The 24,067-nt window shown below is 46.4% G+C and overlaps 2 protein-coding genes across 23 annotated transcripts in view; one reads left to right on the forward strand and one right to left on the reverse strand.

The window, feature by feature from the left end:
• PRR14L (proline rich 14 like) overlaps positions 1-18,519 on the reverse strand; it is a 72,611-nt gene extending 54,092 nt beyond the window's left edge. For 3 of the 9 annotated variants that reach the window (XM_010349096.3, XM_074391046.1, XM_074391048.1), the window contains exons 1-2: positions 18,340-18,418; positions 5,236-5,760 (exon numbers count right to left, since the gene is read on the reverse strand). In XM_010349096.3, the coding sequence (XP_010347398.3) occupies positions 5,236-5,709 (474 nt within the window). In that variant the 5' untranslated portion in view covers positions 5,710-5,760; positions 18,340-18,418. The other 6 variants (XM_074391045.1, XM_074391042.1, XM_074391043.1 and 3 more) reach the window with 6 other exon arrangements.
• Positions 18,520-23,345: 4,826 nt separating this feature from the next.
• Positions 23,346-24,067, forward strand: part of DEPDC5 (DEP domain containing 5, GATOR1 subcomplex subunit) — a 166,584-nt gene continuing 165,862 nt past the window's right edge. For 13 of the 14 annotated variants that reach the window (XM_074390965.1, XM_074390970.1, XM_074390968.1 and 10 more), the window contains exon 1: positions 23,405-23,566. The gene's annotated coding sequence lies outside the window, so the exon portion shown is untranslated. The other variant, XM_074390966.1, reaches the window with a different exon arrangement.

The raw sequence follows: 24,067 nt of genomic DNA on the forward strand, positions 1-24,067 counted from the left end.
AATAAACTGTAGCTGTGAGAACAACTAAATGCCAAGTCCTGTGAGTTTCAGCAAATCTCAAAACCTGCATGTGGTTTTGGGGACCCCTGACATACCTGGAAATCACTCCATATCATCATACAGAGACCTTCCTCATACTTTATTACAGCTGCATAATACTCCATGTATGGACATCCTTTATACCATAATTTATTTAACCTCTCCTATATACGGGCATTTAGGCTGTTTCCAATATTTTGCAATTATAAACTGCTGAAAAGAACAACCTTGTGCATATGTATTGTTATACTGCTAGAAGTGCATCTTTTAAGGTAGGGTTTCCTTGAAGTGCTGGGTCAACAGGTCAATGCACCAGTAGTTTTGTTAAATGTTGCCAAATTCTTCAGAAAGGTTGTATCAGTTTGCATTCACACCAGCAATGCATTAGAATGTGTTTCCTCACAGCCTTGATAACCAGATAACATTGCCATACATTTCCTTTTTTTTTTTCCTTTTTTCTTTTCTTTTTTTTTTTTTTTGAGACGGAGTTTCACTCTTGTTATCCAGGTTGGAGTGCAATGGCACGATTTCAGCTCACCGCAACCTCCGCCTCCTGGGTTCAGGCAATTCTCCTGCCTCAGCCTCCTGAGTAGCTGGGATTACAGGCACGCACCACCATGCCCAGCTATTTTTTTGTATTTTTAGTAGAGACGTGGTTTCACTATATTGACCAGGATGGTCTCGATCCCTTGACCTTGTGATCCACCTGCCTCAGCCTCCCAAAGTGCTGGGATTACAGGCGTGAGCCACCGTGCCCGGCCTTTTTTTTTTTTTTTTTAAATAGAGTTGGGGTTTCTCCATGTTGGTCAGGCAGGTCTTGAACTCCAGACCTCAGGTGATCCATCTGTCTCGGCCTCCCAAAGTGCTGGGATTACAGGTGTGAGCCACCACGCCTGGCCTATATTTTCATTTTCACCCATCTGATAGTCAAAAAGTGGTACCCTTAAAGGGGAAAAAGTGGTCTATCAGGTTAACTTCACATTTCTCTAATTACATGAGGATGACCATCTCATGTTTAACCACCAAACACGTTACACACACACACACACACACACACACACACACACACACTCTCTCTCTCTCTCTCTCTCTCTCTCTCTCTCTATATATATATATATATCTTCTCATCTTTCTTTTTCTTTGGAGATGAAGCCTCTCTCTGTCGCCCAGGCTGGAGTACAGTGGCTCGACCTTGGCTCACTGAAACCTTCGCATACCAGGTTCAAGCAATTCCCTGCCTCAGCCTCCTAAGTAGCTGGGATTACAGGTGCCTGCCACCAGACCTGGGTAATTTTTGTATTTTTAGTAGAGATGGGGTTTCACTGTCTTGGCCAGGCTGGTCTTGTACTCCTGATCTCATGATCCACCTGCTTCGGGCTCCCAAGGTGCTGGGATTACAGGCATGAGCCACCGCGCCCAGCCCAAGTCTTTTCATTTTTCTATCGGGCTTTGGTTCTTCATTTCTCAATTCAAGAGTTCTTTATCTATTACAAATACAGGCCCTTTATCTCTGACATACATTGCAAATATGTTCTTCAATTTGTCAGTTCTCTTTTGACTGTCTGACATTTTGCCAATCTAGCAAGAGCTCTTATAAATTGAGATCAGGGGATGCCTGGAGTTTGCAAATCTTAAACGGTATGCAAACGGTATGTCTGCTTTTCTGAGTGGTTTGCAGTGTTCTGATTTCCAAAGGGTCCTGAGACCTGAGAGTGATTAGGAGCTGCTGCTGCCAGCTGCCCACATCTTCGACTGGCCTGTGCCCCACAGGACCACTCCTGCTAAATGACCTCTAAATTCTTGAAGGTTTCTCTCTTGACTGTTCTTTTTCACAACTCAGACACCCAGTGACCTGTCCTCCAAATGCATATTTTCAGGTTGGGTCATTAGTGAGAATTCTTATCCATGAATGCATTCCTGGTTTTCTATACCTCTCACACACATGACACCAACAGGAAAGTATAATACTCCAGCTGTGGCCTAACCATCACACAATGGAGCATGACCACCACTTCACAGCCCAGATAACACATTTCCCTTAATGATATTAAGAGCAAATTAGCTTTTCCTGGCACAAAGTCAATTCTAATTGACCTGCTAAAACCTGCAGGTCTTCCGTTTCCTGTTTTCCCATAAGTACTTATGTTTCTTTTCACTTGTGGAGATCACTTTTTGAAACCAACTACAAAACATTAACATTTGTATCTATTAAATTCCATTCTGCTTTATACAATTCAAAATGGAATATACCTCTGGTGGAGCTGGGAGGCAGAAAAGGGATGGTTTAAAAAAAGAACAGGGAGGGCTAGGTGTGGTGGCTCATGCCTGTAATCCTAGCACTTTGAGAGGCCGAGGTGGGTGAATCACCTGAGGTCAGGAGTTCGACACCATCCTGGCCAACATGGTGAAACCCTATCTCTACTAAAAAATACAACAGTTAGCTGGGCTTGGTGGTGCACACCTGTAGTCCCAGCTACTTGGGAAGCTGAGGCAGGAGAACTGCTTGAACTGGGGAGGTGGAGGTTGCAGTGAGCCAAGATCTCGCCACTGCACTCCAGCGTGGAGCCTGGTGACGGTGAGACCCTGTCTCAAAAGAAAAAAAAAAAAACAGGGAGATAGTAATCTAGTTCTTAGGTTGGTTGTTACGTAAATGTGCATGTATAAGTCTGCAGATATACATACATATATGCATATGTGTGTTGTATTCATCACACTTTATGTGTTTTTACACATGCTTTTATATAATATTACATTAAGAAACCTTTCTCTCCTGAAGTGGCAGGTCCCTGAATTGGTTAAAAAAAAAAAAAAAAAAAAGAATCTTTTCTTGTTAGACTCAGCCCATCACATCAAGAAGTAACAACAAAAACTTCGGGATCCTTAGTCTTTTACCTGTTTAATTATATTTTTACTTTTTTTTTTTTTTGTCTTTTTGTTTTTTTTTTCCTTTTTGTGGAGAACGGGGTCTCGCTATATTGCCCAGGCAGGTCTCGAACTCCTGGGCTCAAGCTATCCTCCCGCCTCTGCCTCCCTAAGAGCTGGGATTACAGGCGTGAGCCACAGCGCCCGGCCACATTTTTACTTTCTTTTTTTTTAATTGTATTTTTAAAAGGGCATCACAGCATAAACTCAGATAACATGTTCAAATGTTACTTAGTGCTCGTTCATTCCCAATCATAGTCAATGTATGATGCCCACTAACAACAATTAACTGGCCTTCATCCTGTGTAAAGAAATGATGTAAGTATCAAGAGCGTGATGGGAGCCTACTCCAGGGAGCCCAAAGAACATGAATTTGTTAGTGGGTCTAGAGCAGGGGTTGGCAAACTACAGCCCTCAGGTCAGCAGGCTGTGCTAATAAATAAAATTTTATTGGAATAGACACATTCATTCATTTACGTATCGCCGCTATCCACTTTATGCTACAATAGCAAAGCTGAGTTATTCCAAAAGAGACCATATGTGGCTAGGCCCGGTGGCTCATGCCTGTAATCCCAGCACTTTGAAAGGCTGAGACAGGTGGGTCACAGGTCAGAAGTTCGAGACCAGCCTGGTCAACATATTGAAACCCTATCTCTACTAAAAATACAAAAAATTAGCTGATCATGGTGGCTGGTGCCTGTAATTCCAGCTACTTGGGAGGCTAAGGCAAGAGAATCACTTGATCCCAGGAGGTGGAGGCTGCAGTGAGGTGAGATCACATCACTGCACTCCAGCCCAGCGACAGTGCAAGACTGTCTCCAAAAAAAAAAAAAAAAAAAAAAATGCCGGGCGCGGTGGCTCAAGCCTGTAATCCCAGCACTTTGGGAGGCCGAGGCGGGTGGATCACGAGGTCGAGAGATCGAGACCATCCTGGTCAACATGGTGAAACCCCGTCTCTACTAAAAGTGCAAAAAATTAGCTGGGCATGGTGGCACGTGCCTGTAATCCCAGCTACTCAGGAGGCTGAGGCAGGAGAATTGCCTGAGCCCAGGAGGCGGAGGTTGCGGTGAGCCGAGATCGCGCCATTGCACTCCAGCCTGGGTAATAAGGGCGAAACTCCGTCTCAAAAAAAAAAAAAAAAAAAAAAAAAAGAGACCATATAACCTGCAAAGCCTCAAATATTTACTACATGGCCCCTGATAGAAAAAGTTTTCTGACCCCTGGCTTAGAAAACCATCCAGAGAGTCGGGCGCGGTGGCTCAAGCCTGTGGTCCCAGCACTTTGGGAGGCCGAGGCGGGTGGATCACGAGGTCAAGAGATCGAGACCATCCTGGTCAACATGGTGAAACCCCGACTCTACTAAAAATACAAAACATTAGCTGAGCATGGTAGCGCATGCCTGTAATCCCAGCTACTCAGGAGGCTGAGGCAGGAGAATTGCCTGAACCCAGGAGGCGGAGGTTGCAGTGAGCTGAGATCGCGCCATTGCACTGCAGCCTGGGTAACAACAGTAAAACTCCGTCTCAAAAAAAAAAAAAAAAAAAAAAGAATTTGAGACCATCACACTATCACAGCTCACTATTACTCTCAACTAACCCACCTCTCTGGGTACTTCAAGTGCACACTGGCGTGGCACAGTGGTTCAAGCCTGTAATCCCACCATTTTGGGAGGGTCAGGTGGGTGCATAATAAAGCGAGGAGTCCGAGACCAGCCTGGCCAACACAGTAAAACCCATCTTTACTAAAAATGCAAAAAATTAGCTGGGCACGGTGGTTCATGCCGTAATCACAGTTATTTGGGTGGCTGAGGCAGCAGAATCATGTGAACCTGGGAGGCAGAGGTTGCAGTGAGCCAAGATTACACCACTGTAATCTTGCCTGGGTGATAGAATGAAACCCTCTCAAAAAAAAAAAAAAAAAAAAAAAGCCTCCCTTCTGTGATACCTCACTTCAACCTACCAAAATGTAAGGACTGAGTATAGATATCATTTCTTAACATCAAATGCCGAAATACCACATGATTTTCAGATTCAACATTCCATATACAGTTGCTGCTTCAGAGAAATGACACTTTTTTACTAAGCACTTCCTCTCTTCAAGTGTCTGATGTGACACAAATGTTTTAAAAGACCATAAAAAAAAAGGGAACCTCAAAATCAACATTTTGAAAATGTTTGAAGAATAAATCGTAAGCTAACTGTCAGCATCTATATTCTATCAAGAGAAAGCTGTCATTCACCCTCAACTCCTCTGAATCCAGATTTCATTTCTTACCTGACTTGGGCTAATCTTTTCTTCAGTAGCTGTGGAATGTTGATGTGGATCTTCCTTTGTTCCCTCAGAGGGTTCTTTTATAATTTCCGCCTGCCCCCCTTGATCTTTGAAGACCTTTGGCTCCATGCTCTTGCTTCTGTTTGCCCTATCCAAGATCCCAGAAGCCACAGAACCTCCTGCTGTGGAGTCCACTAGCCCATATCGCCCAGGCTCACTCCCATGATCCAAGGTCTCACAGTTTTCTTCACAACAACTCTCCGCATGAGTCCTCTGCAGCTCCAAGGGCAATGTCCTACTCTGACTTAAAAGAGAGCTTGAGGCTCCAGGTTTTACATCTGGAATCACACTTGGCTCAGGGTCAGCATGAAGCTCTTTGGAGACGCTTACTGGGAGTTCAGAGTATAATTCCTGTACCACGGCAGACATGGAGGAATCAAGTGGAACTGGCTGAGTCTCTACTCCAGATGACAGCATTAGGGCAGATGTAGATTATGAATTCAAGCCTTTTACATCAAACGATTCACCCTGACACAAATCAAAGGAAGGGATAAAAGTTTAAAACCTTGATAGGTTAGAAAGGCTGCCTCAGTTCAAACTGGCTACAATGAAGAAAATAAACTCTACTTTAAATGCCAGCATTACTGGCACCAAAAATTTCTCCTTAATAGACTATGAATTTGTAGAAAAATAAATACCTTAAATTTAATACACATCTAACCTTAATTAAAATACTGCCTTATGAACAATTCTCAATTTAAACATGAAGAGCCAGCAAATGTAGATAAGGCGGCTATCTAAAGCATCCAAGGATAGACCTGACGTAAATTAGAAAATCAGGATGGTTTTGTTTGTTTTCATGGGCATGAACCTCACCTGTTTTGTTCACTGCTATATCCCCATGTTATCCCACAGGATTTACTCAGCAAATAATTGTTGAATGAATACATACTGAGGGATTCTGGAAAATTTCATACACAGACTTCTCCTCTTTGAGGGAGGATAGGAAGAAAGTAGAATTTCACTCCTTTACTGCTTACTAAATATTTGAGCTCTCTCTACCTAGGCTTGCATGAGACACCACTAAACCAGCCCTTTTGCAGAATCCTTCCTGAATTTTATCCTGCATCTTGAGATTTTCGAAGTGTTTTCACAGTCATCACTCATTTGGTTCTCACAACAACCCTTTGAGCTAAGCAAGGCAGCTATCAGCTTCTTGTTATACATCCTAACACCACACCTGAGGAGGTTAAATATGACCTGCCTAAAATATTACATGGTTACCTGAGAGGATGGAGGTGGGGGGATATCTAGAGAGAGAACTTCCACTGTGTTGGTAATGTTTCATTTCCTGCATTGAATGGTAGCAACAGGTTATTTGCTGAAACACATATCTAAGCAGTTTGTAACACTATATTATATAAGTAGTCAAATCACACATATACTCAGGATCAGAGTTTCTTGGCTCTTAACTTTTCAGATTTAGTCTATGAAACATGCTGTTTCCACAACAACAAAATCCACTTTGACCATTCGGATTAGTCTGAATGTTTACAGGCCTTGAAATAAATCTTGCCCAAGTGAAGGGCGGCAGGGGGGAATCTGCTTTTGACCTGACCAAGGCAGAAATTGGTTAACCAGATGAGATACTTCATGCTTTCATTTTTGTTTGTTTGTTTTTGTTGAGATAGGTTCCTTGCTCTGTCACCCAGGCTAGAGTACAGTAGTGTAATCATTCCTCACTGAAGCCTCCCTCACCCAGACTCAAGTGATCCTCCTGATTCAGCCTCCTGTAGCTGGGACAGGTACACACCACCACATCTGGCATTTTTTTTTTTTTTAGACAGAATCTTGCTCTGTCACCGAGGCTGAAGTGCAGTGGTGTGATCTCGGCTCACTGAAACCTCCACACCCTGGGTTGAAGCACTTCTTCTGCCTCAGCCTCCCAAGCAGCTGGGACTACAGGTGCACGCCACCACACTTGGCTAATTTTTGTGTTTTCAGTACAGACGGGTTTTCACCATCTTGACTAGGCTGGTCTCGAATTCTGACCTCATGATCTGTCCACTTTGGCCTCCCAAAGTGCTGGGATTATAGGCGTGAGCCACAGTGCTCAGTCACACCTGGCTAATTCTTTTTTTGGTGGAGATGAAGTTTTGATATGTTGCCAAAGCTGGTCTCCAAATCCTCAGCTCAAGCAATCCTCTTGCTTTCGCCTCCCAAAGTGGTGGAATTACAGGCAGGAGTCACCATGCCTGTAATGTAGTCAAAACAAACACATACTCAGGACCTTGATACGCCTGTAGTACTTTGATACTCTGTAGCACAAGAGTATCAAGTACTCTTAATTAACCAAGAAAAGATTATTTTTAATGAACCTTCCCAAAGGTAAAAGAATATAACATTGGAGGGGTGGGCGGGAGGAGGGAAGAACATAACAATGTAACACTACCTTAAATACTAGAAATGGTAAGAAATCAGATCGTTGGTCCATGATGTTTAGGTAACACACAAAGACAAATTTAAAAAACTGAACTCGGCCGGGCGCGGTGGCTCAAGCCTGTAATCCCAGCACTTTGGGAGGCCGAGGCGGGTGGATCACGAGGTCGAGAGATCAAGACCATCCTGGTCAACATGGTGAAACCCCGTCTCTACTAAAAATACAAAAAACTAGCTGGGCGTGGTGGTGCGTGCCTGTAATCCCAGCTACTCAGGAGGCTGAGGCAGGAGAATTGCCTGAACCCAGGAGGCGGAGGTTGCGGTGAGCCGAGATCGCGCCATTGCACTCCAGCCTGGGTAACAAGAGCGAAACTCCGTCTCAAAAAAAAAAAAAAAAAAAAAAACTGAACTCAAGATATCAGGCTGGGCACAGCAGCTCATGCCTGTAATACCAGCACTTTGGGAGGCTGAGGCAGGTGGATCACTTGAGGTCAGGAGTTCGAAACTAGCCTGGTCAATATGGAGAAACCCTGTCTCTATTAAAAATACCAAAATTAGCCAGGTGTGGTGGCTGGCTCCTGTAATCCCAGCTACTCAGGAGGCTGAGGCAGAAGAATCGCTTGAACCAGGAGGCAGAGGTTGCAGTGAGCCAAGATCGTGCCATTGCTCTCCAGCCTGGGCAACAAAGACAGACTCCATCTCAGAGAAAAACATGAACAAACAACAAAACAAAACAAAACATTACCAAGGAGAGATAAACTGTTTGTATAGGAGAACAAGAATCAAATGAGATTCTGGATGTGAAAGGCTTTCATAAACAGTGCTGTGAGGCTGGGCGTCGAGGCTCATGCTGGTAATTCTAGCACTTTGGGAGGCTGAGGTGGGTGGATCATCTGAGATCAGGAGTTCCGAGACCAATCTGGCTAACATGGTGAAACCCCGTCTCTACTAAAAATACAAAAATTAGCCAGGCATGATGGCGGATGCCTGTAATCCCAGCTACTCAGGTGACGGAAGCAGGAGAATTGCTTGAACCCGGGAGGCAGAGGTTGCAATGAGCTGATTGCGCCACTGCACTCCAGCCTGGGAGACAGAGCAAGACTCTGTTCTCAAAAACAGGGCTGAGGCCGGGCACGGTGGCTCAAGCCTGTAATCCCAGCACTTTGGGAGGCCGAGGTGGGTGGATCACGAGGTCAAGAGATTGAGACAATCCTGGTCAACATGGTAAAACCCTGTCTCTACTAAAAATACAAAAAAAATTAGCTGGGCATGGGGGCACGTGCCTGTAATCCCAGCTACTCAGGAAGCTGAGGCAGGAGAATTGCTTGAACCCAGGAGGCGGAGGTTGTGGTGAGCCGAGATTGCGCCATTGCACTCCAGCCTGGGTAACAAGAGCGAAACTCTGTCTCAAAAAAAAAAAAAAAAAAAAAAAAAAAAAAAAAAAAAAAACACCAGTTCTGAGAGACATGCATCCCTTTTAGATCTAGAATCTTTCCCTTTCTCCTTTAGCTCCAGATAGAGAAAGATATTTCTAGGGGCACTTCAGATTTTAGGCCGTGCACACATGTGTGTGAGTGTGTGTGTGCGCGCACGTGTGTAAGGTAGGGGATGGGGGAAGTTAACAGAGATAATGAGGAATTGCTATTTGATGCCAAGTAGGAAGTGCTCAGTTTTAATTTGCGTCAGCTTTCCTTTCCCAACAACATACATTGTCCAGATTTCAGCTGTCACACCACATACAGATTTGAAGAGTAAATGCAGGAAAGGATACTGTATAAGAGAAGATTTGTTTAAGGAGATGGACGCCTTTGGTCTCTGCCACCTTATGCATCTGGCCCTGAGTACCACAGAAATAAGGGAGTTCTTAAAACTTAATCCTTGACTCCTCCCTTTTTAAACTCCACTTTCTTGATAACCTCACCTTTTTCTGCAGCCTCTGTGATGAAGATGACTCAAAACTCTTCCTTTTTATTATTATTATTTTTTGAGACAGAGGTTTGCTCTGTTGGCCAGGCTGGAGCTCAGTGGTGTGATCTCGGCTCACTGCAACCTCTGCCTCTGGGTTCAAGTGATTCTCCTGCCTCAGCCTCCTGAGTAGCTGGGATTACAGGCATATGCCACAACACCTGGCTAATTTTTGAATTTTTAGTAGAGATGGGGTTCCACCATGTTGGACAGGCTGGTCTCAAACTCCTAACCTCAAGTAATCCACCTGCCTTGGCCTCCCAAAGTGCTAGAATTACAGGCATGAGCCACAGGCGTGAGCGACTGCACCTGGCCTAAAAGTCTTCCTTTAAGCACAGAGTTACCACAGGACTCAGCAATTCCCCTCATAGGTTTATATGCACAAAACAAATGTCCACATAAAAATTTGTAAACAAATGTCCTTGACAGCACTACTCACAGTAGTAAAAAAGTAGAAACAGGGCCGGGCGCGGTGGCTGAAGCCTGTAATCCCAGCACTTTGGGAGGCCAAGGCGGGTGGATCACGAGGTCAAGAGATCGAGACCATCCTGGTCAACATGGTGAAACCCCATCTGAATAAAAATACAAAAAATTAGCTGGGCATGGTGGTGCGTGCCTGTAGTCCGAGCTACTCATGAGGCTGAGGCAGGAGAACTGCCTGAACCCAGGAGGCGGAGGTTGCAGTGAGCCGAGATCGCGCTACTGCACCCCAGCCTGGGTAACAAGAGCAAAACTCTATCTCAAAAAAAAAAAAAAAAAAAGAAGTAGAAACAACCCAAATATCCATCAACTGATGAATGGATGAACAAAATGTGGTATAGCCATACAGTAAAATATTATTCAGCCATAAAAAGGAATGGAGAACTAATACGTGTGTAAGAGCAAGAATGAAGCTTGAAGACATGCTAAGTGAAAGCCAGTCACAGAAGATCACATATTACAAGAACCCATTTACAGGAATGTCAAGAACAGGGAAATCTTACTATGAACCCAGCTACTAAGTGGGGAGAATCACCTGAGCCCAGGAGTTCAAGATGAGCCTGGGCAATACAGTGAGATTTGGTGCCCCACCCCCCGCCGCCAGCACACACAAAAAAAAGGTAAAAAGAAAGGAAACGCCAGGCACGGTGGCTCACGCCTGTAATCCCAGCACTTTGGGAGGCCGAGGCCGGTGGATCACGAGGTCAATAGATTGAGACCATCCTGGTCAACATGGTGAAACCCCGTCTCTACTAAAAATACAAAAAATTAGCTGGGCATGGTGGCACGTGCCTGTAATCCCAGCTACTCAGGAGGCTGAGGCAGGAGAATTGCCTGAACCCAGGAGGCGGAGGTTGCGGTGAGCCAAGATCGTGCCATTGCACTCCAGCCTGGGCAACAAGAGCGAAACTCCATCTCAAAAAAAAAAAAAAAAAAAAGAAAAAGAAAAAAAAAGAAAAAGAAAAAAAGTAAAGAATAGGCAGATTTGTAATCTACAGGATAGAGACAGAAAGTAAATTAGTAAGAGCTGGGTGCCGTGGCTCACGCCTGTAATCTCAGCATTTTGGGAGGCTGAGATGGGCAGATCACAAGGTCAGGAGATCGAGAACATCTTAGCCACTAACATGGAGAAACCCCGTCTCTACAAAAATATAAAAATTAGCCAGGTATGCCGGGCGCGGTGGCTCAAGCCTGTAATCCCAGCACTTTGGGAGGCCGAGGCGGGTGGATCACGAGGTCGAAAGATCGAGACCATCCTGGTCAACATGGTGAAACCCCGTCTCTACTAAAAATACAATAAAACTAGCTGGGCATGGTGGCGCGTGCCTGTAATCCCAGATACTTAGGAGGCTGAGGCAGGAGAATTGCCTGAGCCCAGGAGGCGGAGGTTGCGGTGAGCCGAGATCGTGCCATTGCACTCCAGCCTGGGTAACAAGAGCGAAACTCCGTCTCAAAAAAAAAAAAAAAAATTAGCCAGGTATAATGGCACATGCCTGTTGTCCCAGGTACTCTGGAAGCTGAGGCAGGAGAACCATTGAGCCTGGGAGGCAGAGGTTACAGTGAGCTGAGATCACGCCACTGCACTCCAGCCTGACAACAAGAGTAAAACTGTCTCAAAAAGAAAAAGAAAAAGAAAAAAGTAGATTAGTAGGACTGGGATTCTTCAAGAAAGTGGGAGTGGCAGCTGATGGACACAGTTTCTTTCTGGAGTAATAAAAATGTTCTAAAGTTGATTATGGTGATGGCTGTAGAACTCTATGACCATACCAAAAATCACTGACTTGTACAATTTAAATCAGTCAACTGTATGGCATATGAATTAAATCTTAACAAAAATGATTTTATTATTTTTTTTAAAGAAACCTGGCCAGGAGCAGTGGCTCACACTGGTAATACCAGCATTTTGGGAGGCTGAGATGGGAAGATCACTTGAGGTCAGGAGTTCCAGACCAGAATGGCCAACATGGTGAAACCCCATCTTTACTAAAAATCCAAAAAATTAGCCGGGTGTGTTGGTGTGCAGCTGTAATCCCAGCTACATGGGAGGCTGAGGCAAAGAATCGCTTTAACCTGGAAGGCAGAGGTTGCAGTGACCTGAGATGCGGCCACTGCACTCCACTGGGTGACACAGTGAGACACTGTCTCAAAAAAAAAAAAAAAAAAAAAAAAAAAAAGGAAACCTGACCCTGACTTCCAACCTTTCTCTCAACTTCTAGCCTACGCTCACGAGAATGGCAACTCCAGGCTGGGTGTGGTGGCTCATCCCTACAATCCCAGCACTTTGGGAGTCTGAGGCAGGTGGATCACCTGAGGTTAGGAGTTTGAGACTAGCCTGACCAACATGGAGAAACCCTGTCTCTACTAAAAATACAAAATAAGCTGGGCGTGGCAGCACATGCTTTTTAATCCTAGCTACTTGGGAGGATGGGGCAGGAGAATGGCTTGAACCCAGGAGGTGGAGGTTATACTGAGCAGAGATTGTGACACTGTACTCTAGCTTGGGCAACAAAAGTGAAAACGCCATCACAAAAAAAAAAAAAAAAAAACCCACAAAAAAATGGCACTCCAAAAACTTACCATGTTTAAAACAGAACTCATTCAATCCATTGAATAATTGAGTCTTTTTACATGAAAACAGCTTTGAGAAACAGGATAAATAAGATGCCTTCAGTAAATTTACATGCTCATTCCTTTGTTTTTTTTTTTTTTTTTGCGACTGTCTTGCTCTGTCGCCCAGGCTGGAGTACAGTGGTGTCATCTTGGCTCACTGCAACCTCCGCCTCCCAGGTTCAAGTGATTCTCCTGCCTCAGCCTCCCAAGAAGCTGGGACTATAGGCACGAGACACCACACCCAGCAAATTTTTGTATTTTTAGTAGGGACAGGGTTTCACCATGTTGGCCAGGATGGTCTTGATCTCTTGACCTCATGATATACCCACCTTGGCCTCCCAAAGTGCTGGGATTACAGGCATGAGCCACCGAGCACGGTCTTTCCCCCCCCCCCCAAAAGAGACAGTGTCTCACTGTGTTGCCCAGGCTGGAGTGCAGTCGTGCGATCATAGCTCACTATAACCTTGAACAACTGGGCTTAAGCGATCCTCCTGTCTCAGCCTCCCAGGTAGCTAGGACTACAGGTGTGCGCCACCATGCCTGGCTAATTTTTAATTTTTGTAGATAATTTTGTAGGTCTTGTTATGTTTGCCCAGGCTGGTCTCAAACTCCTGGGTTTGAGTGATCCTCCTACCGCAGCCTCTTAAAATGTTGTAATTACAGGCGTGAGCAGCACTGTGATCGGCCACATGCTTATTCTTAATCCTGTTGCTTCTCAGAAAAGGCACCATCATTATTCTAGAACTCAGATTTGAATCCCCAGCCATAACCATATCTGACTTCCCCTCACCATTCAATCAGCATCTGCAGCCTATGGACTTATCTCCCTGCAGCGTTTCTAGTAAATCCTAGTCCTTTCCATCCGCACAGTTCTAGCTCAAAATTTTGTTCCAAATGTTGCTCCACATAGGGTCATGCACAAATACAGGTATACTGAACAGATCTGTATCAATAAAGAATCAATATGGATAATCATATAAAATGGTTCACCTCTTGATACTCTTATTTGGACCAAATCCTAAGAATTTTCAACCTCTAAAGCAACTAGGCACATTGGCTGGGGAAGCAACACAGACCCCCCCTCCTTTTCCTAATGGACTAATTCTGGGTCCTCAAATTTCTCAGCAGAATTGCAGACGTGTTGGCCGGGCGCGGTGGCTCAAGCCTGTAATCCCAGCACTTTGGGAGGCCGAGGCGGGTGGATCACAAGGTCGAGAGATCGAGACCGTCCTGGTCAACATGGTGAAACCCCGTCTCTACTAAAAATGCCAAAAAAAATTAGCTGGGCATGGTGGCAGGTGCCTGTAATCCCAGCTACTCAGGAGGCTGAGGCAGGAGAATTGCCTGAGCCCAGGAGGCGGAGGTTGCGGTGAGCCGAGATCGCGCCATTGCACTCCAGCCTGGGTAACAAGAGCGAAACTCCGTCTCAAAAAAAAAAAAAAAAAATTGCAGACGTGTTACCAAGAACAGCTGGAACCCTCAGAGGTGAAGTGATATTTAGATGCAAGCCTACAGCAGTAGGTTAAACTTATTTTCAGCTCACTAGCCATATCATCTATCAAAATATTGGTAATGCTATAAGACCACAGTGACAGAACCCGATTTTGTGAAGACATTCAAGTTCTTTAAAACTAAATTTCTGAATACAATGGAGCAATCAAAAAGGATGATGCAGAAATATACTGGAGCTGGGCATGGTGGCTCATGCCTGTAATCCCAGCAGTTTGGGAGGCCAAAGTGGGCAGATCACCCTGGCCAACATGGTGAAACCCCATCTCTACTAAAAATACAAAAATTGGCTGGGCGTGGCAGCATGTGCCTGTAATCCCAGCTACTCGGGAGGCTGAGGGAGGAGAATCGCTTGAACCCAGGAGGTGGAGGTTGCAGTGAGCCCAGATCATGCCACTGCACTCCAGCCTGGCGACAGAGCTACACTTAGTTTAAAAAATATATATACATACATGTATACATACATATATATATATATATATATATATTTCTACATAGTTGTCTGGGACATTTTATTAAATCAAATAAACATCATGACTCTTGTTTTGGTAAACAGATATACAAGTAGGAAAAATGTCTGAAAGAATATAAGCCAAGGCCAGGTGCGGTGGCTGACCATAGCACCACTGCACTCCAGCCTAGGCAACAGAGGGAGACTCTGTCTCAAAAAAAAAAAAAAAAAAAAGTGTGTGTGTGGGTGTGCGCGTGTGCACGCACGCGCGCCAATATCACAGTGTTTCCTTGGACAACAGGATCACCAATGACTTATCTGTATATTGAACTTTTTTTTGAGACAGGGTCTTACTCTGTGGCCCAGGCAGGAATGCAGTGGTATGCTCATAGCTCTCTGTAACTTCAACCCTGGACTCAAGCAATCCTCCTGCCTCAGCCTCCTAAGTAGCTAGGACTACAGGTATGAACCAATGAATCCAAGAAATATTTTTATTTTTTGTAGAGACAGGGTCTCACTACATTGTCCAGGCTGGTCTTGAGCTCCTGGCCTCAAGTGATTCTCCTACCTCAGCCTCCTAGAGTAAGCTGCTGCACCCAGCCTTGTACTTATTTTTTAAAACGGTATCTATTACTTATTTTAAAATGTTGTCTAATCATTATTCTCAAGATCTAAATGCACAGCAATAAAAAAACAGCTGGTAAGTGTATTATCCCTTTGTTTTATCAGTATTTTTCCAACTGTCAGCTCTCTGCCTTAACCAATGCTTTCAAAGTGCTAAACATGAAGTGAAAGGGAAGAGTGATTAATACATGCTTATAAAATGTAGACAGGGATTTACAGCTTAATCCTTGCTAATGACTTATAATCAACCTACTGGGTGAGGATACCAGATAATTAGTTTGAGGTATACGCAAAAAATAAACCATAGATTTATGAACAATTCTTGACAGCTGCTACTGGCTTGTCTTTATTACAACACAAATAAGTATTCTATTAGATGGTGTAGGGAATGGATTTATTCCTGAAAAGTGACTAATATTTATAGGAAGTATGAAAACTATTATTCCATTAAAAGTAGAAATTATTTTAAGTTGAAGACAATTATTTCATGCTCTTTCTGTTGCAAATACACAAATACTTCTGCCAGCAGTCTTAACTGCTGGTCTCTTCATCAGGAAGCCAGGGTCCCTTCTCCTGTCTTCCACTTACTAGCTGGAGAGTCTTAAATGTGTTAAGTGAAAGCTGAGTAAACTTTCCTGGGTTTGTTTTTCACATGTTCATCAAAATAAGCTCAAAGGGTCCTGTCACCCATAAAAATTCCAAGACTCCAAAGAATAACTTTTGTTTCCCTTTGTTTCAGAAAAGCACACCTACAGACACCAACAATGGTGGTACAGAGCTGCGACTAATCCCTTCTGCAATTACTCAAGGGCATTTGAGGTAATTTAAGAACACTTTACATACAAAAAAAGATGGTAAGCCTTTCTTTAGTGTGCCTTCAGGTAATTTGGCAGTGTTAATTCCTATCCCACCAAAAACAAAAAACAAAAAACCCTACCAGTGAAGGATTAACAACACTGCAGCTCTCAAACTCATCAGAACACATTTTATAACACTAAAAATCTGACAAAGTGGCAACTTTTAGTCATTCAAACACTCCCCAAGAGTTCTGGAGGTACAAAATTTACAGCAACAAGCAAAAAATAAGAACCCAAACAAGCAAAACAAAACAGAAAACAATGTGCCCCAATAATCTCGAGTCTGAATGTTTTCCCTTCCTTCAATTCCAATGCAAAGGGGGCGGTTAATAACACTAGGGTCTGCCATGCTTGCTTCTGGGAACAATACTCACAATAATGACCGGGACCTCAGAAGCTCACAACACTCTTACACCTTGAGAAAAGGGCTTTCTTTCCCAAAGATTCAGACATGGTAGCCATTCCCTTCATGAGGAAATTTGAAGAATGGGCCTCTTCTTGAGAAACAGAGAAAGAAGGTTCTTTTAATAAAATCCCAAGACAAACTGAAAGCGAGGCAGGTAAGTTCAGACAGTAAACAGGGCCAAGCGCTTCAACATAGAGCGTGCAGAAAATCTCAAAAGCATCAAGGACTATTTCCCATTTCCTCCCTTTAATAACATCCAGAAAAAGGATCCCTCTGTCTCCACGTAAGGAGTGCAACAGTGGAAATGCTCCTGACTTCTACTGACAGAGGCTTCCTGCATAAAAGATTTTCATCTCTTTTTCAAAGGAAAAGAAGAAAAGAAACAATCTGTTATTCTAGATATGCAAGAGGAAAGAGAGCTCTCTTCAAAGGTATAGAGTCTTCATTTTCTTCGGAAAGCAAAAGAAAGAAGAACTTGGAATCGCCCACTGAGGCGGGTGGGGTGGGAGGGATATGGAGATGGAAGATTTTTTTTTTTTCTTCAGTATAGCAAGTCAGGGAAGTGGGAGAGGACATCTCTAACCAGTCAGGAACGGTACCTTCTGTGGACAAAGGACTGGCTTCAGACATCGGGTCTCCCTTTCTCGTAAGAAAGCTGTTTCCGAAAGCTAAGTCTTTCCTTCCTATTTTCAGTGAGGCCCTCCTCGTTAATGTGGAGGAGTACTGCACAGTAGGATCTACGGGGACTGGAAGTGTCTCTTTCCCTAACCCCTAAGTGGGAGGGAATCTTCCACTCCAGTAAAAAAGGATGAGCTGAACACTTGTGACGAGGGTTGGGAGGGACACACGTGGAAAAAAACTGCTTCTCTGTGCAAGATATTATTTTCTTTTATAGCAGATTAATAACAACCTTACCAAAAGCTTACTATGTAACTAGCATTCACACAAACGCTCCCTTAGCCCGCACGACAATTTAAAGAAAACAGAACCCAAATTGGAGATGGACAGAGATTGAGACAAGTTAAACAATGAGTCAAGATCACAAAGATGTTGAGAGACCCAGGTTTTGCAACGATCACTCCAAAAGCCATGCTCTTGACTGCGCAAGGGAAAGGAGCTCACTGCACACCGGGAGACTTAAAAGGGAAGAAGAGAAGAGCGGCCCCCTCTGTGGACATCACGAGGGGAGAGGGAGATAGGTCGACTTCTGATACCATAAATTTTCAAGGTCTTCCTTTCTGTATCTTGGGGTAAAGACGAAAAATAAAGGAAGACGGTAAGTCTGATCCCCTGTCACTTCCAAGCAAGTTGAGAGTCTCCCTCTTCACCTGGGAGACGCTGACCGAAGTTGGGGGAAAGGTCTCACTTTGGGGTTATCTCTTACTCCTCCTCAGGGTAAGTTCAAAATGCCCCTCGAACCCTGGGAGCGGGTCTCTTTCTGCTGACTAGCGGATGAGCGCTAAGGCCGACCGTCCGCCTCCGATAAGGGGCGTCGTCCGCCCCGAGAGGTTGAGTCGGGAGATCCTTGCTGTACCGAGGTTGAAGAGAAGTCAGAAGCCGCTTTTCCCCAGCGACGCGAGGCCTGATCTCCTCCCTCTCCCTGGGTCGTTCCGCCGCCCGCAGAGCAGCCTTCGATCCTTTCCGCGCCGGGAGAAGGCTGGGGGCCCACACTACCCTTCAGCCAGCACCACCAGGCGGAAGAACCCCTTAGGGCGGAGTGCGGCGGGGCGGCTACACCCGAAGCCTTCCCGCCCCCGGCCTCTTACCCTGAGGCCCGTTCCGCGGCCCGCGCTTGCCCCGCCAGCCTCTGCAGCGGCAGCCCCGTCGTCGCCAAGTGTACCTGAGCCTGCCGAGCCAACAGAGCCCGAGGGCGCTCCGGCCGCCGCCGCCTCTTCGTCTCTATGGTCCCCCTGCACTTCCTCATCCGGGGCCCGAGCCAGCCATGCGGACTCGCCCAAGTCCCGCCCCCGCACGCGCGCGCGCACTCCAAAGGGAGGCTCTTCCTGCGTCTGACCTCCCGCCCTCTGCGAGCCCCTGCCGCCCTCAACACCCTCAGCACCGCCCCTGCGGCTCAAACCCTTAAAGGGAAACACATCTTTTTTTTTTTTTTTTTTTTTTTGAGACGGAGTTTCGCTCTTGTTACCCAGGCTGGAGTGCAATGGCGCGATCTCGGCTCACCGAAACCTCTGCCTCCTGGGTTCAAGCAATTCTCCTGCCTCAGCCTCCTGAGTAGCTGGGATTACAGGCACACGCCACCATGCCCAGCTGATTTTTTGTATTTTTAGTAGAGACGGGGTTTCACCGTGTTGACCAGGATGGTCTCGAACTCTCGACCTCGTGATCCACCCGCCTCGGCCTCCCAAAGTGCTGGGATTACAGGCTTGAGCCACCGCGCCCGGCCCGGGAAACACATCTTTCTACTTCTACTGAGCCATAGGGCCCAGTACCTGCCTCCACTGCTGTCACCCTGTTCCAGTCCACCATTTTTCTAGTCTAGACGGCTACAACTCTAAGGGCCTTGCTGCTTCCACTCTAGCAGCCCGGGAGATCTTATTTACTGGAAACTCTTTTGGCACTCCTCTGCTTTCTCTAATTACACCCACCAATAAATAAATGTCACCCCTGTCTCCAGTTGGTTACAGAACCTTGTTGTTTTTGTTGTTGTTGTTTTGAGACGGAGTTTTGTTGCTCAGGCTGGAGTGCAATGGCGCAATCTCGGCTCACCGCAGCGGAGATTCAAGCAATTCTGCCTCCGTCTCCCAAGTAGCTGTGATTACAGGCATGCACCACCACACTAGGCTAATTTTGTGTTTTTAGTAGAGACAGTTTCACCATGTTGGTCAGGCTGGTCTCAAACTCCTGATCTCAAGTGATCTGCCCGCCTTAGCCTCCCAAAGTGCTGGGATTACAGGCCAGCCACTGCAGCTGGCCTTCAAAGTTTATGAGACTTGACAAATTAAAAAGTTAAAATACTTACCTTTTTAAGATGTCCCATTATGGACATCTCTCAGGAAAAGGAATCAAATTCCCTTGAGGGCTAAAAAGAAACACTCCTATTAGCTTCCCCTGGGATGTAAGAATGTCCCACGAACCAATGCTGCTAAAGGCAGAAATTATCTTGGGGGATCTGGGTGTGTATTCTGAAGTGGCAACACAGAAACATTTTTTATTTTTATTTTTTTTTTGAGGCGGAGTTTCACTCTTGTTACCCAGGCTGGAGTGCAATGGCACGATCTCGGCTCACCGCAACCTCCGCCTCCTGGGTTCAGGCAATTCTCCTGCCTCAGCCTCCTGAGTAGCTGGGATTACAGGCACACGCCACCATGCCCAGCTAATTTTTAGTATTTTTAGTAGAGACGGGGTTTCACCATGTTGACCAGGATGGTCTCGATCTCTCGACCTAGTGATCCACCCGCCTCGGCCTCCCAAAGTGCTGGGATTACAGGCTTGAGCCACCGCGCCCGGCCCAGAAACATTTTTTTTTATATGAAGTTTCATTTTTGTTGCCCAGGCTGGAGTGCAGTGGCACAATTTTGGCTCACTGCACTCTCCATCTCCTGGATTCAAGTGAATCTCCTGCCTCAGCCTCCCAAGTAGCTGGGATTACAGGCATCCACCACCAGGCTTGGCTAATTTTTCTTATTTTTTTAAATTTTATTTTATTTATTTATTTTTTAAAGACAGGGTTTTACCATGTTGGTCAGGCTGGTCTTGAACTCCCGACCTCAGGTGATCCGCCTGCCTTGGCCTCCAAAGTGCTTGGATTACAGGCGTGAGCCACCATGCCCGGCCCTCCCTATTTTTCTTATTTTTAGTAGAGACAGGGTTTCACAATGTTGACTAGTCTGGTCTTGAACTACTGACCTCAGGTGATCCACCTGCCTCGGCCTCCCAAAGTGCTGGGATTACAGGTGTCATGGTGCCTGACCTTTTTTTCTTTTTTCTTTTTTCTTTTTTTTTTTGAGAAGGAGTCTGGCTCTGTCGCCCAAACTGAAGTGCAGTGGCAGAATCTCAGAGCTTGGCTCACTGTAACCTCCACCTCCCTAATTCAAGAGATTCTTCCGCCTCAGCCTCCTGAGTAGCTGGGATTACAGGTCCCCCCCCGCCCCGCCCCCATCATGGCAGGCTTAGTTTTGTATTTTTGTAGAGATGGGATTTCACTGTGTTGGTTAGGCTGGTCTTGAACTCCCAACATCAGGTGGTCTGCCCGCCTCTGCCTCTCAAAGTGCAGGGGTAAGCCATCACACATGGCCCATAGAAACGTTTTTTGTTTTTTTTTTTTAAAGAGGGGGTTTCACCATTTCGGTCAGGCTAGTCTTGAACTCCCGACTTGCTTTGGCCTCCAAAGTGTTTGGATTACAGGCGTGAGCCACCACGCCCTGCCACATTTTTAAACATAACATTGTTGTGGTTTTTTGTTTGTTTGTTTTTGTTTTTTTGAGATGGAGTTTCCCTCTTGTTACCCAGGCTGGAGTGCAATGGCGCGATCTCGGCTCACTACAACCTCCACCTCCTGGGTTCAGGCAATTCTCCTGCCTCAGCCTCCTGAGTAGCTGGGATTACAGGCACGTGCCACCATGCCCAGCTAATTTTTTGTATTTTTAGTAGAGATGGGGTTTCACCATGTTGACCAGGATGGTCTCGATCTCTTGACCTCGTGATCCACCTGCCTCGGCCTCCCAAAGTGCTGGGATTATAGGCGTAAGTCACCGCGCCGGGCCTATAACATTGTTATTCTTAAAACATTTTGTGACTATTACAATGCACTTTACATATATGTTTTACTACGATACAAACAATTTTCTGGGCTTGGAGGCTCACACCTGTAATCCCAGTACTTTGGGAAGCTGAGGCGGGTGAATCACAAGATCAGGAGTTCAAGACCAGCCTGGCGAAGATGGTGAAAATCTATCTCTACTAAAAATACAAAAATTAGCTGAGCACGCGCCTGTAGTCCCAGGTACCAGGAGGCTCAGGTGGGAGGATCACTTGAGCCCAGGAGGCAGAGATGGCAGTGAACCCAAATCACACCACTGCACTCCAGCCTGGGTGAGGGTGACCTCATCTAAATAAATAAATAAATAAATTGCAATTACTTAATACTTGCATTATTTACTTAACTTCTCCTGTGTCCCAACGTAAAGGAATCCATGCTTAAGAAGGTTGCCGGGAGGGAAGGGGGGGGTGGGGAGGTGGGAAGAGATAGCATGGGGAGAAATGACAGATACAGGCGAGGGGACGGAAGGCAGAAACCACACCACTGCCATGTGTGTACCTATGCAACAATCTTGCATGTTCTTCACATGTACCCCAAAACCTAAAATGCAATAAAAAAAAAAAAAAGAACTTTGCTTGTCCTGCCGCAGGGTCCCCTTGGTCCACTGTAGAATTTTTCATTACGGTATACCATACTTTTTCTTTTAAGTCTTCCAAAAACCTTAAGAAACGGGCATCGTTAGTGCTAAAGTTAAAAAGAAATTTAAGGGGCCGGGCGCTGTGGCTCCAGCCTGTAATCCCAGCACTTTGGGAGGCCGAGGCCAGTGGATCACGAGGTCAAGAGATCGAGACCATCCTGGTCAACATGGTGAAACCCCGTCTCTAATAAAAATACAAAAAATTGGCTGGGCATGGTGGCGCGTGCCTGTCATCCCAGATACTTAGGAGGCTGAGGCAGGAGAACTGCCTGAGCCCAGGAGGCGGAGGTTGCGGTGAGCCGAGATCGTGCCATTGCACTCCAGCCTGGGTAACAAGAGCGAAACTCCGTCTCAAAAAAAAAAAAAAAAAAGAAAGAGAAAAAAATTTAAGACAAGTGCTGTGTCGTTTAGATTTAGCGGTCAGTGTGATTAGAAGCAGCAGAGAAGTGGCATGACCCACTGATTCCTGTTATAAGGTCTCTCAGCTGCAATTGAATTGCTACCGTCCAGATCAGAAACGGTGGATTGGACTGGGGTTGGGGGGGGGGGGTCGGAGGCAGCAGTGGCAGCAGGCGGAGCTGGTAACTGTCAGGAGCCCTTGGCCCAGCCCACTCAGCGCTGGTTTTCTGGCTGGAGAGAAAGATACCCTGACATAACGCGAATTTAGGCTGTGTCCTGGGTATGACCGAAGACTGTTCGCTAAACGCTTCGTTTTGGGAGCGGGTCAGGATTCGTCCTTGCTTCCTTCTGAAGGGTTTTGTGTTCTCGAGCTGTTTCCTGGTCTGCGAAATAGAATCTGCCTCCCGCATGCACCACATAATAGGGATGCGATGATTACAGAAGGACTATGAAGCCACGGCAGCCATTCCTACTAATAGAGGGGCTCGGAATGTCTTTCAAAGTTTGCAAGGGTTTGAAAAGCACCCCCATAAGCGGACACTTCGCAGCAGGGGCTGTCGCACTAACTCTCGCGTGCTCAGCCCCTTGTATCTTACAGAAGTCCTTTCAGAAACTCTCCTTGGCGCCTTTTAGCAGTGCAGTGAGGCCATATGCGTCATTAACTTCGTTCATATAATAGAAAACGGAGCTCTGAGGGATCTGGTTTCCTCTGTGGGGAAATCACTAAGTCGGAAACTAAGCTCTTGGGCATGGAACGACCTCGGATAGACTGGGAGGAAATGGATTTCCTCCGAGGGGCTGGAGGCTCTCGGGCTCGAGGGCAGAAAAAGCCAGGATGCAGCCCCGGCAGGAGGCTCCATCGCGACGCCCCGCCCCCGGCTCGAGCCCCGGATGAGGAAGTGGCGCGGCCACAGAGACGAGGCGGAGGCCCGGCGAGAGCGGCACGGGGCGCGAGGGCGGGAAGGGGGCGGGGCCCCGGGGCGGAGCCACCGGAGCGGCGCGGGTTCTCAGGTGAGCGCGCTACGCCGCCCCGGCGGGCCTGGAAGCGCTTCAGGCTCAGGAGCGGAAACGCCGCGGGCCGCGAGGGCGTAGGCGGGGTGTCCGGAGGAGGCCCAGGGAACCTGGAGAGGGTCCAGCCCTCGGGGCCGGGCCTGAGGCGGGAAGGGGCTCCAGAGCTGCGGTGAGTGGAGCTGCCCTTCCCGGGCTCAGGGTTGGGGAGCTTGAGCCAGGGGACCTTGGCTCAGGTTCCAGTTCCGTCTCCATCCCCAATCCGCTGTGTGACCTTGGGCAAGTCTCTCTCCCTCTCTGAGCCTCAGTGGCCTCAGTGAAGTGGAGAGCTGTGAAATGGAGGCAGGGAAGGTCCGCTGAGCGTTCGCACAGGCCGAGGTTTGGGGAACTCCTGCCTTCCCCCTCTTTGTGGTCGCCTTGCTTAGGACTTTGGCAGCAAAGCTGGAATGGTGGGAGTGTCTCTGAGTCTCCAGTGACCTTGAGCAAGCCCCTTGCTCTGACTCACTTTCATCATCTACAAAATAGTGGGCTAACCTCCGTTAGGATCCCTTGAATATTTGCGTGTTGCCGGTGTAGACGGAGAAGAGGTAATGAGTACGCATTCTCCGCAAAGCTTCCCCTTTAGGGGTCTGATGAGTGTCTTCTCCGAGGTGTGACTAGCCCCTCGTTCCTG

This window comes from Saimiri boliviensis, chromosome 21 (assembly GCF_048565385.1).
Source record: "Saimiri boliviensis isolate mSaiBol1 chromosome 21, mSaiBol1.pri, whole genome shotgun sequence".
NCBI classification, from domain to species: Eukaryota; Metazoa; Chordata; class Mammalia; order Primates; family Cebidae; genus Saimiri; species Saimiri boliviensis.